This window comes from Channa argus, chromosome 7 (genome assembly GCF_033026475.1).
Source record: "Channa argus isolate prfri chromosome 7, Channa argus male v1.0, whole genome shotgun sequence".
NCBI lineage: Eukaryota > Metazoa > Chordata > Actinopteri > Anabantiformes > Channidae > Channa > Channa argus.
The window spans coordinates 7,215,346-7,232,601 of NC_090203.1; the positions used below are offsets into that span (position 1 = coordinate 7,215,346).

The following is a 17,256-nucleotide window of genomic DNA, read 5'->3' on the forward strand; positions in this document are numbered from 1 at the left end:
TCCTCTTTACTGTCGAGCTGTGTGTCTGAACTTGAGTCAGGAAGTGTGTTGATGTGTGCAAGCAAAGAGGCAGAGGAGTGGCAGCAGGATAGATGCCACCCCCCGGTGAGAAAATGAGTGGAATCACAGCATTTTCCACCCAGCTGACACCCAAGACAGATGGAGCTAGCGAACACTGCAGCGCAGCCTCAGCCGAAACCATGGCAACAGCATGCATGCCGCAACAGGAAGACTGCCAGGCCAATCGGCGCGGAGAACGCATCTAAGTAGGTCCCTGAGGTAGAGTCATAGAGGATGATAGACTAACGGATGGAGCTTGGTGCTGAAAGAGGATCAAGAGGATCCATCATAATGCTGGTGAAAGATGCACCATATGCTTCACATCCTAAGGGAATGATTTCGTATAGACCATGAGCATTTTAGATCACAGGCAAAATGGCATGCCATCAGCAATCCCTCTCTAGTGCTGTTAAACAGAAGCTGACTAAAGCTTCAAGGCATGTCCACGGCTGATGCGTTTGTAGATAGTTTACAGCATGCTGTGTGAAAGAATCTGAATTCACCTTATTTTCCCCTCTGTTATTGTATTTCTGTACTGCTGCCCACGGGGAGTTTTATTGTTTCACTTTGCTCCTCAGAGCAGAGGATCTGCAGCAACCTTACAAGTGATAGAGATTTAGTGTCTTGTTCAAGGACACTTGAGTACACTTGACCTCAGGCCCCAAAGCTGAATCAAAGACTTGAGGTCCCTGCACTCTGTAAACCACCTTGTTGACCAATAAGTTTGTTGTTGAAAGTTGATTTTACAGTAACATTTATTTTAATTCACTAAAATATTTACTTTACATACACTTTGTAGGTAGAAAGGTTGTTTTTTTGTTTTTGCCATTTAGCCTTTTGTGTTATCACGCCATTCACTTCATATGCGACGATATGTGGTTTAATGTGGGACGTCAAGGTAAATGTCATTAAAAACATACTCTTATTCACAGGTAGGGAAATAAAAGACAAGAAGCTTGCAGCACATTCACCAGTGTGGAAATAAAAACTGCTAGTTTTTAATAGAAATTGTGATTATTCATAAAAAAGCACCCGTTTTCCTTTTACACTCAAACTCAAACGTCTGTTGTTGACATTGAATGTGACCCCTGTATGACCTCGTTTTTAAATGTGCAGCATTTTCTGACTCTCTTGCCTTGTCTGCAAGTGTGCAGCTGTGATAAATTTGTGTGTATGTGTGCACCAGAAAAGCACCACCAAACTCCCTCTCTGCATTTCCAAATATGCTCTGCATCACTGCAACACCTTTTTTTTTAATTCAAGAATAATCCCGGTTTGACCTTATGCTCCTGTATCAAAGTTAACTTTTAGCATATAATGTATGGCCCTACCGCTTTGCGATCAAGTATCTATAATAACAAGTGAGCTGCTTTTGCTCTCACTCCTTTTGAAGAATTTGTGAAATTGAGTGTCTTAGTAGTTTCAATTTTTTAGGAAAAGTGGTGAAATTTTGTGGGTCTGAGTGGGGGTTATCTATCCTACGCAGCCTGTGTGCTGTGCTAAGCTGAATTGCTTTTTCTTTTCTTTTCTTTTCTTTTTGGATTAATTTAAAGGAGGATAGATTACATAGTTTTAGTCACTCAGGGCAGCAACTTTGCACTAAAGACATTGCACTTCAGATGCATAGTCGAGGAAAATGACGCTGTTAATGTGCTGCTCTGGTTAACATGCATGTCAGCATCTCCCTGGCTTCCCAGGAGCAGTCTGCTTACACTAGTGACATCTCTTACCACCTTCCGATTCATTGTCAGCTACTATCAACACAATTACCTCCTGCAGAAGCAGCAATGAAGGATTCCTGCAATAAACTTTCATCTCTCTGAGCTTGTTATATGGCGTCTTAATTTACAGTGGAGATGTACACATAAAAACCCTTTAACACAGTCTCAGTTAAACATCTGTCTGACTTTCCACAAACACACACACACACACACACTCGCACTTGCTCTCCCACAATCATGGCAGCACTGTGGCTGTATCCTTCACTGACTCGATTCTTTGATGAGGCAGTCGAAGCTTTGAAGCCCAGCTCTGCCATCAGGAGCTTTTAAAGAAGCCCCACTTCTCTCTGCCTAACAACTTGCTCATATCACCAGCTGAACCATAGATCCATGCTAGGCCACACAGATAACCCAGATCTGATCTCCCTCATCTTGGCTCGGCTCCTCTTATCCTAGTCACAGAATCAGATGCAAACCTCCCCCATTCTATCTGTCTTTCTCACGGAGGCTGTGACTGCTTTATCTTCTATACTTTATCCTCATCCCCTCAATGCATTGTGTTAATTTAATCTCATTGGCTCTCTCATGAAATCTGCTAGGAGGTGTTTATTCCTTTCTGAGAATAAACAACAAGTGTTTGTTTTCCAATATTCAGAGATTTGGAAAAGGAATTGTGGAACTTTTTTACTTTATAAATTAATGTGACTTTTTTCTTTTGTCATTTTTTACTTCATTTTTGCTTTACTGCGAGATCAGCCTGAGGATTGTTAGTTGGCCAGACCAACAAATCTTACACATTTAGTTTTTAGTTAGAATGGTTCTACGCATGCTCTTCTTTGTCTGTCCACAATTTTGGTCCAACCTGAAAATCTAACAACAACTGGTTGAGTGGTCGTGAAATTTTAGAGATTCTTAATGCCCAGAAGATGAATTGTGAATCTTTGTGAGATTGGTTATCCTCTGACTTTTCCTGCGGTCTAAAGACCAAACATTGAAAACGTTGTTGGTAGCATATTAGTCAGTCTTTATTTTAAACCAATTCTGTGCAAAAGGAAAGCTTATTATTCCTCTCTATTAAATGATGCAGTTATTCTCTGGCTTTTGCCTCATCTCAATGCTCCCAGAGCTAATTACTATGAAAGCACACCATTAGATCCGTCCTGTGTTCGCGCTACACATTTGTCTTTTTTTTAAGGTTTTAAATAGATGATAGTAGAGACACAGACAGAAAATTATGGGGGAGCTAAGGTGAAAGATTTTTCTACCATGTCATCTTGATAAAAGAAGAAAATAATGAGTTAATTTGCTCCTTAAAGTTAACTTACCCACTAAAATGATGGTATAACAGGAAACATTAGGTCTTATTAAAGTGGACATACCCATCATTTATACTTCTAGACAGCAGCACGTCCCTCATCAGGACTAAAATCAAATGAATGCTAGGAACCAGAATAGTTATGTCTTTGGTTGTGTCTTAAGCTTACAAACTAAACTAGCGCACGTTTGGCTGCCAGCTCTACACAGCAACAAAACATTAACAAATTTCTGACAAAATCCCATCAGCAAACCTACTATTACCACGGATACATGTGAAAGATCAGTTAAAAGTTTTGCTGAATAATGAAACTGTTGCCTTTTTACAGTTGGTGAATTCATTTGTTCTTTTTGTAAAATTTTAGCCTCAACTGAATTTGACTGGGATTCAGATTTGTTTAGTTCTGCATTTGGTCTGTGTGTGTCCATTTAGTCCAATTCATCCGTCCAGCTATTCTTTAACCCTAACCTGCTCACAGTGTTGTAGGGCTGCTGAAGCCGATCACAGCCAATCTCACTCATTAGGCTGTACTCCAGCTGTGTTTTCCTGGAAAATTCGCCAAGTAACTGTAACTAGCTTTCCTGGTGCAGAAATTACATTTCTTAGCATATCTTTTTTTTTTCTCAGTTAACAATGGTATTGGTGAAGTAATGGTGCACTATTTAAATTGCAGCAAATTCAAATACTTAAAATAAATTTACTTAAGTAGTAAAATTTCAGTTTTTGAGAACAAGTACACATAAAATCTACTTTGATACAGTAACGAGTAAAAGTAATTTGTTACAATCACCCGACTACTATACAAACTGTATAGAACATTGCAGCCTTGGTATGAATCTAGCAGGACTTTATAGTTTTAGCTTTGTTTTGAATTCTGCTGCTGATTGCAAATTGTGGACAGGATATAAAAAATGATGTGTGAAAACTTGAATCCATCCCCCACACAGTCTTGCAATGTCTCAGCCATTTGCATGTAACTGCGGGTCCGTCTCTAACAGTTTTTCTCTTTTACACTAAAACGATCTCTCAGATTTCCTGCAGTTTCTTGGAGAGTATTGACTATCTGTGCCCACACAGGAAGGTACCTGTTAGCTCTTCTGTCTGGCTGAGTGGGCCAAGAGGTGCCTGTTGTCCTCCTACACCAAGCCTGGGAGACTCTGTCATGTCCCTAATGAGAAGTGGACCTGACATCCTCTCCACTACTGCTCCTGTCTGTATCCCATCAGCCCCCACTTCTTCCTGTTCTTCTTTCCCAGTAATGATGGCAGAGAGGTTGTGGCACTGGGTAAATCATAGCTTGAATTATTGATGGGCTACAGGGTCTGTCTGGTCAGTACCTACGAGTAGCAGTGATCATCTACAGTTGAGTGAAAACAATGGGATCAGGAAAATAGCTTTCAGAAGACCCCAAAAAGAAACCTTCATAAAGCTGGAGAGGGATATATTAATATTTTAAATATTTTATCCTTGGTGGTTGGTTTAAAAATCATAGGGTGAATGTTTTTCCATTGCTCAACCTAAATATCATTGAAAACCAAGATAACCAAGCAATCGGGTTAATCTGGAACAATTATGGCATAAAGAATGAAATTACACCTAAAAGTACACAAACACTGCTCCCAAGTTGGATGAGGTTACAAAGTCAAAGAGAAGACGTACAAAGTATCTCAGAACATTTTATAAAAGAGGATTAAAAATGTTAATTATCTATAACCTTGATTTCATATGCTGGTGGACTATTTTTGTTAATTCTGCAGGAATCTTTATACTAGCTGTCTGGATGAAAACAATCTTTGAAATGGGCAAAAAGAGTAAAACAAAGTCAGTGGATGCAAAGTTTTGGCACTCAATTGTATGATGTCTTTCAATGCACAAAGAGGTGTGAAAGTGCTGCTATGTGACAGCGAGGCTCTTTTATAGTTCCTCTGTGGAGCATTGAGTGTGTGTGGCACAGGGGTAGTTGGTGAGGTCCACTGTGCCAACATAATCTCCCAAGGTGCAAAGACACTGGATCACAGTGATTTGCTGTGACAAGCAGCTCAGGGGTGGATCCAGAAGTCGAACTTGGAGTCGCCATTTATTCTTTTCTTAACAGTGGAGCAAACTTGGGCTGGTTTAACTTTTCTGCAGTGTCGTCTCTTTCATGTCACGCAGCCATGCTGTTGCAGTAACAATGTACACAACACTCTGCTTTCAATGGAAAAACAGCATGATGATTTTTCCAAAGAAAAACTGAAGCATACACTGCCACTTGGTGGCTATCAACTAATATGGAATGACTATATTGAAGCTGAACCATCTCACTAATGACCATTTGTTCTTGCATCAGCCAATAAGCCACATCTGCAGTAGCATCCATAATCCTGTGCATAAGGAAGTGTTTATGCTGGCTTTCATGAACACACAAGGCAGATATAATACTGTGCCGCTACTCATACTTATTTGGCTCTGGGTAACATTAAGAGCTGAAGCACAAGGCAGAGTGTATATATGCACAATAATTGCACCGTTGAATAGAAACAAACAAAAGGCAACTGTGACTGCTGTTATAGTAGCAGCAGTCTGTAAACTGTGAAATTATTTGTATAAGCACAGTTTAGTGGGTCAAAGGGAGGGGTGGAGAGTAGGTGGGTGGCTCGTGTACTTCAGAGAAGAACATTTAAGCTGATAAACATTGCTTAACAATATAGCTGTAATGTGGACTAATTTAGAGCTGCTCCTTTCCAGCGGGGGCTTGATTGAGCAGCCACCACTTGTTGTTTTCCAATTTGGGCTTTGGCGGTTGCTTCCATTTTACTGCTGCGTTTGTTTTCTGAGAAGTCCTCATGTCTAATTTATTGGATCTGCTTTAGCATGTTCGCCTACCAGCTCTCAGACGACGCTCGGCTGCATAAATTATGCAGAGTACTCTTCGTTTTTGACTTTGGTGGCGAGCGGCTGATGTGGGGAATGCATGCTGCGAGTTCTCTCTCTGCCAGCTTTGCAGAAGGAGAAACCTGTTCCATACGTAACATTATAATGAAGTGAAATATAATCTCATAAAATTAGCAGTCATTATACTTCCTAATGATTTTTAGAGAGCTTACACCACAGGCTCCCTGCTGTCTAGACCAGGATAAATTTATCATGAATGTTAAGCGCCACTAATGCTGCACAATATAGCCATTATTTATAGCTGAATAGTCAAAGCAACAGTAAAGCTTGCTCAAAGGCAAGAGTGTATATGGTACTGAGATTCAGACTTGTTGAACCGTAATCAAATGACGATGCTGTGACCTGTAGACTCTTCTGCTTCACAGTCTGTTCGCACCAGCAGCTTGTGAAATGAAGAACAAAATCGATGTGCAAGAAAAGGTCTCCTGCTGTCAGTTTTTTCAGATCCAGCTGAAAGGGTAGAAATATTCGGCAATATGATTGAAGCTGAGACTTGTAATATTCCTTTCAATCTGTTATGACTGCAGCCAGTGTCTGAGATACCTGTAAACTTTCTTTTAAATATTCCCATGTTCCCATGCCAGGCCTGTGAAGACACCAAGAAACGGATCCTAATAATGATTAATGCTGCTGGGAGAGAAACTAAACAAACCAGGTGCAGCTGCTGCTTATAAAGAATCGACTTTTTGTTCCAGTCACCTCGCACTGAGCAAATGAGGGTCTTAGTATTATGGCCCCCGAAGAATTAAACCACAGATATTTTTCAGCAAGCAGCAGTCCTTGAACCAGTTTTTTGTCGTGGGTTTTAACTCAAATAAGAATAATATTTCTTAGAAATAACACACAAGCCATTCTTGCATGCTCACACTCCCACAGGTGTGCACCTTACCTCACGATGAAACACGAACCTTTACTACTACTTCCATTTGGGAGTCTGCAAATGGGATTTGTATATGGTATGTGCCATTAGTTCAAAGGCATGATTTTCACTGTGGATTGGGCAGCATGTCCACCTACCTTTTCAAAATACCTTTTTTTGCACTTTGTGAATGATGGAGTATACAATGGAGGCTGATTGTCAATTTGAAGTTTTCCTTCAATTGAGTTCCAGTTATTCGTCATATAGACTTCATCAGAGGTGTGGAACAGAGTGCAGCTTAAGTCACAAATTCAGTGACGTCAGTCTAGACGTCACAAAGTCATCAAAAGGCTGTAAACCTGATGATCATTGACATGTGAGCTCAGAGTAGAAGAATGACCAACCACTTATTTGGTGTCACATACTGTATGTATGCTTACCATGAGGCACTTCAATATACTTGGAAACAATTGAGCGTAATGATAAAATGATAAAGGTTTTTTTAAGTAAGTTGTGGATTAGAGCCAAAGGTCCTGGAGGCCTTTTAGCAGCCTTTATAGATGTGGTTTCGATCTGGAGTGAAAGCAGTCCTCTGACGCTCAGAGAAAAAAATCAGTGGCCTTGCATGTTGGCGAGCGATAGGGACACAAGGAGAAGAGGTTAGTTTGAAGATGAGTGTTCATAAGCACCCAAATAGGAATTATTTATCTGTGGTCTAGGGAAAATGCCTTTCTTCCTCAGCCACACGGCAACATCAGTTGATTTTGTAAATGTCACCCACTGGGCTTTTAGATTTGGAGCAGAGAAACCTTGATTGACTTTAAATTGACTCTTCTTACAGAGCAACTGGTTGCATAAAAATACCATTGTGTGCTGGACTTAAATAAAGACATTATGCATAAACTCTGCATGCGCTTTGGTCTCAGAACTAGATGAAAACCACAAGCAGTCCTCTGAATCTGAGAAGAAATTTGAAAAAACCTCCACACTGCAGATATGTTTGCATGACACTGCAGCTTACCATCTATTTCCCATTTTTCAGCAGTTCAGACTTTCCATCTCATTTGATTCCTAAATCCTTGTAATGTGTGTAGAGGCAGTGATGGCAGAGACCAGCGTTTGTTCATGTATTAAAAGCCCACCTTTTTGCTCAGAACCAGTCACGGTATGAGTGAGCCATCGGTGCAGCTGATGCAGCTAAAACACAGTTACACAATTTGTTAGTTTGTGATTTTATTGCCACATTGAGGTTTCACCGTGCCTGTCGCCTGTCTACTTAGACTTGAGAACGTGTCGGAAATATGAAGAAGAAATAAAAAAAACAGGTGAGATGTGCTGCTTTGCTTGGAAAGTTGTCAAGCCAGGATTTATGAAAATCACTTGACAAATCCCATGAAAATATCAAAAGCAACAGTGAAGTGTACTACTGTACCTGCCATGGGCCTAATTTGTTGACCAGACTAATGATACCACACAAATGCAACAAGTGATAGCACCTTTTCTTAGGAAGACTACTGCACTTTACTTTGCACCCTGCAGCATGCTGCCTAAATACTCACTAGAGCAAATCTGTGGCCAGGTCCAAGCAAACTTTGGTAGTTTTCATTCCACTTGTCAGTTTATCTGATACACTTAGGAAAAACAACGAACCGTAATGCAACAGGCCTTTCATTAAATATTCTTAAAGGACACCTTCACCGATTTTGAACTTGCCTCTTGTGGTTCTGGTTTGGGTAGTAAATGTACATAAATGCCATTAAACTTCCCTTTATCAAAATATCTCTCTACATCTAGCTGAAAAATGCCTCCGGATGACAGCACTTGGAGGAACCTTCATTTCAGATTAGGTCATGTCGTCTAACTAATGATGAAAAACTCCTCAGAGTGATGTCATCTGGAGTTTTTCAGCCAAAACCAGAAAAATATTTTAATATAAGCAAGTCAGAGAGACGTTTATAGTACATTTGCACTCTAAACTTAAAACCATAGGAAGTTGAAAATAGGTGAAGTCGGCCTTTAAACTGAGAAGCTAATGGGCTTGTAGCTCTGATTTCAATGTGTTTACTGTAGTTTTAAATGTGTTTCCTTCTGTAAATACTTCTGCCGCATCCAAAAAACATGCACTGTGGATGTGTTGGAAATAATAAAGCAGTGATATTCACTGTACTGTAGTATTTCATAAAAGTTTAAGGCCCTATCTTATTATAAACATAGTATATACTATACTTCCAGTGACTAGCTGTTTTATTTCTTTTAGATTTACTTCTTCCTTAAATACAAAGGGGCTTGTAGTCACAACTGATATGATTTTTGTTTCTCATATTTAGGCTCATAGTATGTTGTATGGAAACTCAAAAACCTTGCCATACAGCTGATACGGAAGAGTCCACAGCATTGGACTGCGATGCTTTAGTGGTAAACAGAAATGGGAGACCACAAAAAGTTTCCCAAAGCATCTCTCTGCTGGGCTCTGATGATGTTTGTCATTGGAGAGATGATTGCATGTCTGATGTGTGTCTTCAACAGTTAGGAGCAGATAGAAACTACATTTGTGTCCGATATAGGGATTTCCAACTGAAAGGAAAGAAAGTGACCCGTCGACTGTCAAATCAGATCAGAGTTTCTCTTCACTGAGTTTTGCCGCCAGAGGAGCCAGACAATAAAACGACGTGAACAAAACCAATGTTGGAATTTACTGATAGCTTTGCATTATTGGACGCTATCAGCAAGTGTCGCAGATTCACAAAGTGTAATTAAAGCAGCAGTTCAATAACAAAGCTCACGTTCTGGAGGATGCATGAGAGACAGATTTATGAACATGGCCCATAATCTAACTTGTGCGCTGTGTACAGTAAATCACAGAGCAGATGGCAGCCAAAGGGTTTCTGCTGTAATTAATCACGTAATTTATAAACAAGCAAACAACCTCAAATGACTGCGATATCACTCAGCTGCCCCTGCTTCCTGCCTGTTACCTGACACATCTCCCATGTGTACAGGTGCTGATGAGCACAGTGTTTGTGTCAAGTCCAAAACTCAAAATGGTACAAGTTCAGCACACAAACGAGAGGAGGTTTGTGCATGTGTGTGTGTCTGCAGGCTCCGGTGGTGGAAGAAGGGACCGATGAGGAGAGACGAGCCCAGGCAGAGGGTCATTAGAGAGAGCTGGAGGGGGGTGGTGGGGGATGGATGAGAAGGAGCGTAGCTCACACAAAAACACAAAAATCAAGGCAGAGACTGTTTTATATTGTTCTGCCAGAGTTAACTAGTGAGTGTGTTACCCGCCTGGTCTCATCCAACTACTTTTTGACAGAGTGGCGTAGCCTGAGTACAAGACGCTCCTAATCGACTTTCTCCAGCTCCTGACACGGATACACAAGGCAAAAATACGGTTTTATATAAGTGTTCTTTAGAAATTTTCTCACAAACCTTTTTCTCTTTTGAGCTAAAGACCAAATGAAGCTTCTCAAATGTGCATTTACTGTCTCACCTCCTATATTACAGTATACTGTATGAGACAGAAATATCTCTCACAGTTTCACAAAGCCAAAGTGATTTTATTAAAGCTTAGCTTCTCTGAACAACAGCAAAAATCACTGATTTTCTGATTATTATGCCGATGCAAAAATATAAACTTTATATCTGAGATCAAAAAAGGCTCCAGTGACTAAAAGTAAAATTAGGAGATTCATTTTGTGTGGAATGGATAAAAAGTAAATTTTTGAACCTCTTTGTAGCAAAAAATATAGTTTAAATGATCAAAGAATGAGCAAACAAGGGCGAGCGCTCGTCGCTAGCTTCTGATACAGTGGATGACAGTTTTTGGTCCTTGGTACACCTTCATTCAAACCTAAAAAGAATAAGACCTAAATTTTAACAGTTTGAACGTAATTAAGAATCTTGTTCAACATTATTTTTGGTGTGTGAAGCGCTCGTCATGCACAGCAGCGAACATCTTCTGACAATATCGGCAAGAATATGTTAGTAATGAGCCTGCATGAAACACTGGACTACGTTCAAAAAGGAAATGTTCACGCTGTTTGGATAGTGCAGCTGTAATTTCAATAGTCACTCACAACTGCTAATGCAGGTATACGTGGTGTGTTTAAAAGTACAAAATGGTAAGTTAATCATTTTCCTAAAAAAGAAAATGAAGCCAATGGGACATTACTCTGAACGTATTCCAGAGGTTTTTAGAACCTTGTGTGCAGTGTAGATGCCCAGGAAGCTGTTGCCGTGCACTCTGTGAGCTGAAAGAAGTGCATGCAGGTGTTTTTAAAACAACTGGAGGTTAAGTAGCTCCGACACGTAAACGCCTACCTGCTACAATTTGCAGGAACATTGAGTAAAATTAATTCGGTCAAATCTTAACACACAGCCATGGATCGCATATTTTTATTATCAAGGTGGCGTTAGCATTGACCCCAGTGTCATCATTTTATTTTTAGAGTCCCTAAAGCTTTAATGTACTCTGATGGTTGTCTGTACATCAATAAGTACCTTGCAAACAGAAACCGCTACAAGCTAATTTCGGCGTATTTATAAAAGTGCTGCAGTGTAAACAAGCACTCAACTTAAAACAGCACATTATCTTTTCTCTTTGCATCCTTCATGGAGTTCCAAAGCTCAGCGCTTGATTATCTACCAAATATGCATTAATATAATTTTGTATTTGTATAAGCTTTATTGAAACTCTGAATGGGGGTAGAAAGGATTAGAGCTTCTATGTTCTGTACAGTGGTTTATTTTCTCTATTTTCTTGCCGCTGTCGGGATTTTTTTCCCGCTGAGTCACTGCTCTTGACACCGCTGCCGTGTTCACCAACCCCATCTTTCTGACTGTGCTTTGTCTCGGTTTGGACTCTGTTTTCTCTCTGTAGACCAGGTCTGCCTCTCCTCAATCACTTTCTCTACTCTCCATCGTCCCTGAGCTTTTCTGTCTCCTATATGAATCGCCCCTCTTTCCTCTCGCCTCTGCCCTTCTACCTCAAATCTTTTTGTCTCCTAGCACGTCTCTCTCATTGTCAGGACTCCTGTTCCCACTGGCTAATGGAGATTTGGTGACTGATAATGCGGCTCATAAGATGATACATTAACTTTATCTTGGCCTCAGCCTGAGAGAGTCTGGCTGATGGAGATGGGGAGAGTGCGGTTTTAAATGGACTGTTGTAGATTACATAGATGAGATTGCTTTTAATCCTGCTGGAGTGCTGTTCAAGCAGGCCTTATATTTCACATAATTAGCTTTAAAGGGACATGTGTGCACTACTTCTAAATCCCAGACTGTAGCAACACACGTTGTATCTGTATAATTTGTCAGGTTTGTCACGTTGCCTTCTCCTTTGTTTTCTTTCCAGTTGTTCAAGAATAAAGCAGTGGAGCTGGGAGAGAAACTGCTGCCTGCCTTCAACACCCCGACAGGGATCCCCCGAGGAGTCATCAACCTGGGGAGGTGAGTCTCAGAGCCTGCTTCACCTCCAAAAGTCCTCCTCCACCCCTGATAAATGATGCTGTCAAGTTATCAGGTTGCCTGGGAATAATCAGCGCACAAAAGTTTGTTCATGTTGGCAGCCGCACCCAGAGGTTAATTTCCAAACATAAGTGGAGTTTGACATGCAAGTTGTCAACAAGCAGGAAAAATGCTAATATTGTATAAAAACTTTTGTCTAATTCTCAGTTACAACACTGTATTTGTGTTGTGATGCCTCAGGACAACTTGGAACATAAAAATAAACCATCACATTTGAGAGGGAGGAAAGAACTGCGGCAAATTTGATTGTAAATTTTTAGTTGCAGAAAAAAATCAATGCGCCCATGTATGTTTTTTGAACAGTTTTAAAGTGTCAGTGATTTAACAGTTGAGAAGCCCAAAAAAAAAACAAAACATCTGTACAAAGTGATGAACGCCGACAGCTGCACCTCGTTGTTGATCTCTAGACTGCAGCCTGGTTTTACCTTAGGTTTTCTTTGCACGCATGAAGAACAGAGAAGGGGTTTACACTCTGATTACATTCCTGTGAGGCTAAATATAATGTATTATACAACCATGTTCAATTGAAGGAAGCAATTTATTTAGCCAAACGGAAATGTCATATTTTTATATGAAAATTCTGGTCAGTCCTTGAGCATGCCCCCCGCCCCTTCTTCTCATTTCCTAATCTTATAAGATTCTTCCTGGCACCACTATCATCCACCTGCTACCAATTAACCCCCCAGCCAAGCTGGACAGCTGCTGGCAGATTTAATTACCTTATTTTACAGTTAATTCCTGCTACATCACCAACATGGGTCTACGGTACAGATGGGCAGGAGGAACCACAGTGCCCATAGTGTGGTCACGGACTGATGTGCAGTTCACACAAACAAGGCTGCCCACACTACGCGCACACAAACTCGACATATTCAGGGGAAGAACATAAACAGTGAGCAGTTCAGTTTACCTGCACAGCCTGTGGCAAGTGTTAAAAGTCCCTGGCTGTGCGTTCAGTGAGTTATATCTTATTGTGTTATACAATATAACCTGCGAATATATCTCTGAGCCAATTCATATGTTACATTAATACATTGCATCAAACAGGTTTAAATATAATACAAAAACAGATTTGATAAATGCTGACACCTGCACAAAACTATCAGAACACCCATGTAAATCTCTACAACCAACTTAAAGGGAAAGTCCACAGTAAGAGAGTAGGAAAAGTTTGGCAAAGAGTCTTTCATGAGGCTCATTATTTAGTTTCTTCTGTAAAAGAAGCTGCACATTTGACGGCTTGAGGCTTTTTTTTGTTGGTTAGAAAGAACAAACAATTGGAAGGTGCAATGCTTCCTTGGGCTTCAGGCTTCTAAGATGGCTTTGCTTTTTTGACATTTTAAACATAAAAAGATTAATTTGCAAAAATATATGCTCATTAATTGTTAATGAAAATAACATTTAGTTGCACACGGTCTTTTCCCCTTTTCACTCGAGATAAGTGGCTTCTTGAAGCAAATAACACTTTCATATTCATCCTCCTAATTTCCTCTGCACTCGACCAGCTCTTTATAAAACCGACCTTTCAATGTGCAGCAGCAAATACACTGATTGTACTGCCATAATAAAAACAAATATTTCCTATTGTATGCATGCCTACACAAATAAAATAAAAGTTGCATATTTCACTGGATAACATCAAGTATATCAGATTTAAAAAGCGAAGAGATTGGACTTGAAAACAGAACAATAAAATAAAATACAAAGATTTTGTGATCATTCACGTTACCAACAGAGGTTAGACAGTTATTATGTGTGTTCCAAGCCTATATCAATGACTGAAATTATTTTAGCTCATTTGTTAAAATGCAAATGAGCCCAATATTGCAAACACATTTTGCTTTTCGTGTGTTATTGAGGTTTTTTAATTAATTTCTTTTTTGTTATTGAGTTCGCTTTTTTTATTCTCCTTTAATTCTCTACTTCTATTTATATTTCTAACAGCTGTGGAAGAGCATGAGGCTGTGTTTGTTAAAATGGGGGGTGGGGGTGCGGGGGGAGAAGATTAATGGATCGGTCTCAGTGTTGTTGCTTACCAGGCAGCAGTGATGTGGAGACGGACCTCCCCTCCCCTCCCATTGTCTAAACACACCACCCCACACCTCTGCTTTGATTTTCAGACTGATCCTTAAAGGAGGAATCAGATGCGACTCCAGCCAGAGCCACTAATGATGTAGCCCCAAAACTTTTAATGGGTGCATTCATCAGAGTGGCAAACTGTTTGATTCCCCTCCACTCCCCCACCCACACATACAAACCATCTCTTCTTCGCTTTTTACAAATTCAATTCATTACGGATGCCTGCTTCTCCCCGGCATCTATTACAGGATATGTAAAGTCATTCTGGTAGTACATTTTGCTTCAACTAATCATAGCCGAGCCTCAGTGTGCTGTCTCTGAGACTTATTCAGAATTAGATTTACACAGAGTGATATTACCCACAGTGACGTGATGGGTGTTCTTCATTTCTGACTTTGTTGTTTATTGTTTCTAGGTGGCTTTTTAAAGTTGTGTTGGTGAGTTACAAGATGAGGTTAATGAACCAAAATGACCCTTTATAAATAAACGTCCTATTTTGTGGAAGGGATGTTTAACTGCTAGGAACATAGCAAATATGTATATAGCATTAAGTTAATCCACAAATCCTGGAAATTTGGTTGTTACCAGAATTTGGTCATCGATTGTTCAGTTTGCCGTGATTGCCTTGGTCCTATCACATGGACCTGTGCCATGATTTACAGATGTAGACATTAATAATGTCATACTTTTTCACGGTAGTTCTCCTTGCAGCCACCAGGCAACGCAAAATTGTTTCATCATCCCCAAATCACAGCACTGAATCAAATAGCTTATTGATGAACGTTAGTTTTAAATTGTATGCGTGATCCCATGATGCAATTTCTCCACTCTGCCAGGTGAGAGACCAGGTGAGAGAGTCTGCAGCTTTGTTCATATGAATTAGCAGCCTGCTGGCTACACTACCCCAACCACCTACCAACCTACCTACTGTGTGTAGAATTGTTAAATTGGCTTTTTGGAAGAGAGTAAGGGGCTGCAGACAGCAGCAGAGTGGCAGTCTGAAAGCCATAATGACCATGAAGTGATGCCTCCTCGTTTTAAAATAAAACTAGGTCTGTAATGTAATGAAATGTAAGCAAAACGCAGCCTGTAAGAGTCTGAATGAGTCACGTTCCACTGCGCATAGACATGCAGCTCCTCCTCCAGTCTATCATCTAATAAGGTATTAATATTTTCACACTCGTCTTAATAGGTTTATTATTGCTGTCAACTAACCAGACAAGGAAGACGTGGGGAAGTCCCCTGCTATTGTCCAGGTGCCTTTTCCAAGTGAGATGGATGTGAACACAGGTTTAATGACTTTAAAAGTCCCAGCCAGTCCTGTCAGTGCCTGACCTATTTAGTAATAATAGGCCAAATAATTAAGTTGTGATATTACATGTGCATCACGTTCTCTGCTGTGTGTCAGGTTGTGGTTTGTTCCCCAAAACAATTCCGCAAATTCCTCAAAACAAACCTCTCTACAAAGGTGCTGGGCAGGGAGCAGCGTACGGTACGTGGCCGTTAGATGGACTCACAGAGGACTTGAATGAAAACCCCCAACCTCTGTTAGCCAGTTGTCCCGCTTTTACTCCCCTGCATTTCCTCATTGCACCGCTTGTTCATTGGGATTAAATTAACAACAGTGGTGTGTTGTTTTGCAAACTTGCAACTGTGCAAAAGAGAGTGTGACTATATCTGCAAAAGTTCACATTTATTTCATCTTTGTTCAACGAGCATTGTGTGCAACTACAATAAACTGACAGTAGAAACCTCCCTCCCACACCTCATGTTTGTTTTCAGCAGCTGCTGTTCACAGCACAAACTCCAGGCTCCAGCAAGTCAAAACATGACACAGACAGAGCTACAAGGCACGTTATGCAATATTAGTTCCATGCAGTAGTAAACAGTGTTGTTTTTTTTAAATTGTTAATATGCTTCACTCTCACAGCTTTTGGTTAAGTGAGAGCAAAACTAAACTAAAAGTTAATCCACAGTCCCCTGTACAGCTACACCTTCACTTTGTTTTGCTTTGGCTAATGCAGAACCTTAGTCATTCAGAAATACAACACATCTAAATAGAATACAAACAGCAAAATGTTATCTCCAAAAAAGTTTGTTGCTTTAGTTGCCAACTGTGTCTCCTAAACTCCCCTCTTATTTTTAGGGGACATGGTTGGGCACAGCTTGACACAATTGGCCAGTTGTCATGGCAGAGAGACACGTTAACATAACTCATGAAGCATGTGATGTGGCTGAAAATGCGTTAATCATTTAGTTGGCCAGATTGTTTGGATCAAACTTGACACAGCGTCCTCCTTCCTGGAAATAGGAAGTGCAATGTTTACCTCTGGTTTGAACTGCCCCCACTCACTTTGCTCCATAGTTTTAACTTATCCAAGTTTGATCTACATAGTTTCTCCAGTGTCCAGCTGGCTTGAGAGAGGAGTTGGGATAAAATTATTTTTTTAAAAAGACAATATTTTACATCTTTGTGGACTATGGTAAGCCTTCTAGTCTTGTCAGCTCCTTTTAGGTTTACAGTCCTCCTGTCCCCTCACATCCACCTTTTGGTCACAACAGAATTTTGGTCCGACTGTGCTCATAGTGTTTCAGGTACACAGTCCCGATATGATGAGATTAAGCTGTGTAACTATATTTAATAGCCAAATGCAAAAGTAGAGCTTATCTTATTTAAGTTGGTTGATTTAAATGTATATGTACAGTAGAAACAGTAGATGGTTACTGATTTCAATGTAAAGAGGAAATCAAACCTAAGC

The 17,256-nt window shown here is 40.2% G+C and overlaps 1 protein-coding gene across 2 annotated transcripts in view; it reads left to right on the forward strand.

The window, feature by feature from the left end:
• LOC137130119 (mannosyl-oligosaccharide 1,2-alpha-mannosidase IA) overlaps positions 1–17,256 on the forward strand; it is a 166,765-nt gene that overhangs the window by 134,685 nt on the left and 14,824 nt on the right. Inside the window, exon 5 of one of the 2 annotated variants that reach the window (XM_067509854.1) lies at positions 12,246–12,339. In XM_067509854.1, the coding sequence (XP_067365955.1) occupies positions 12,246–12,339 (94 nt within the window). Of the gene's footprint in view, positions 1–12,245; positions 12,341–17,256 lie in introns of both variants that reach the window. The other variant, XM_067509855.1, reaches the window with a different exon arrangement.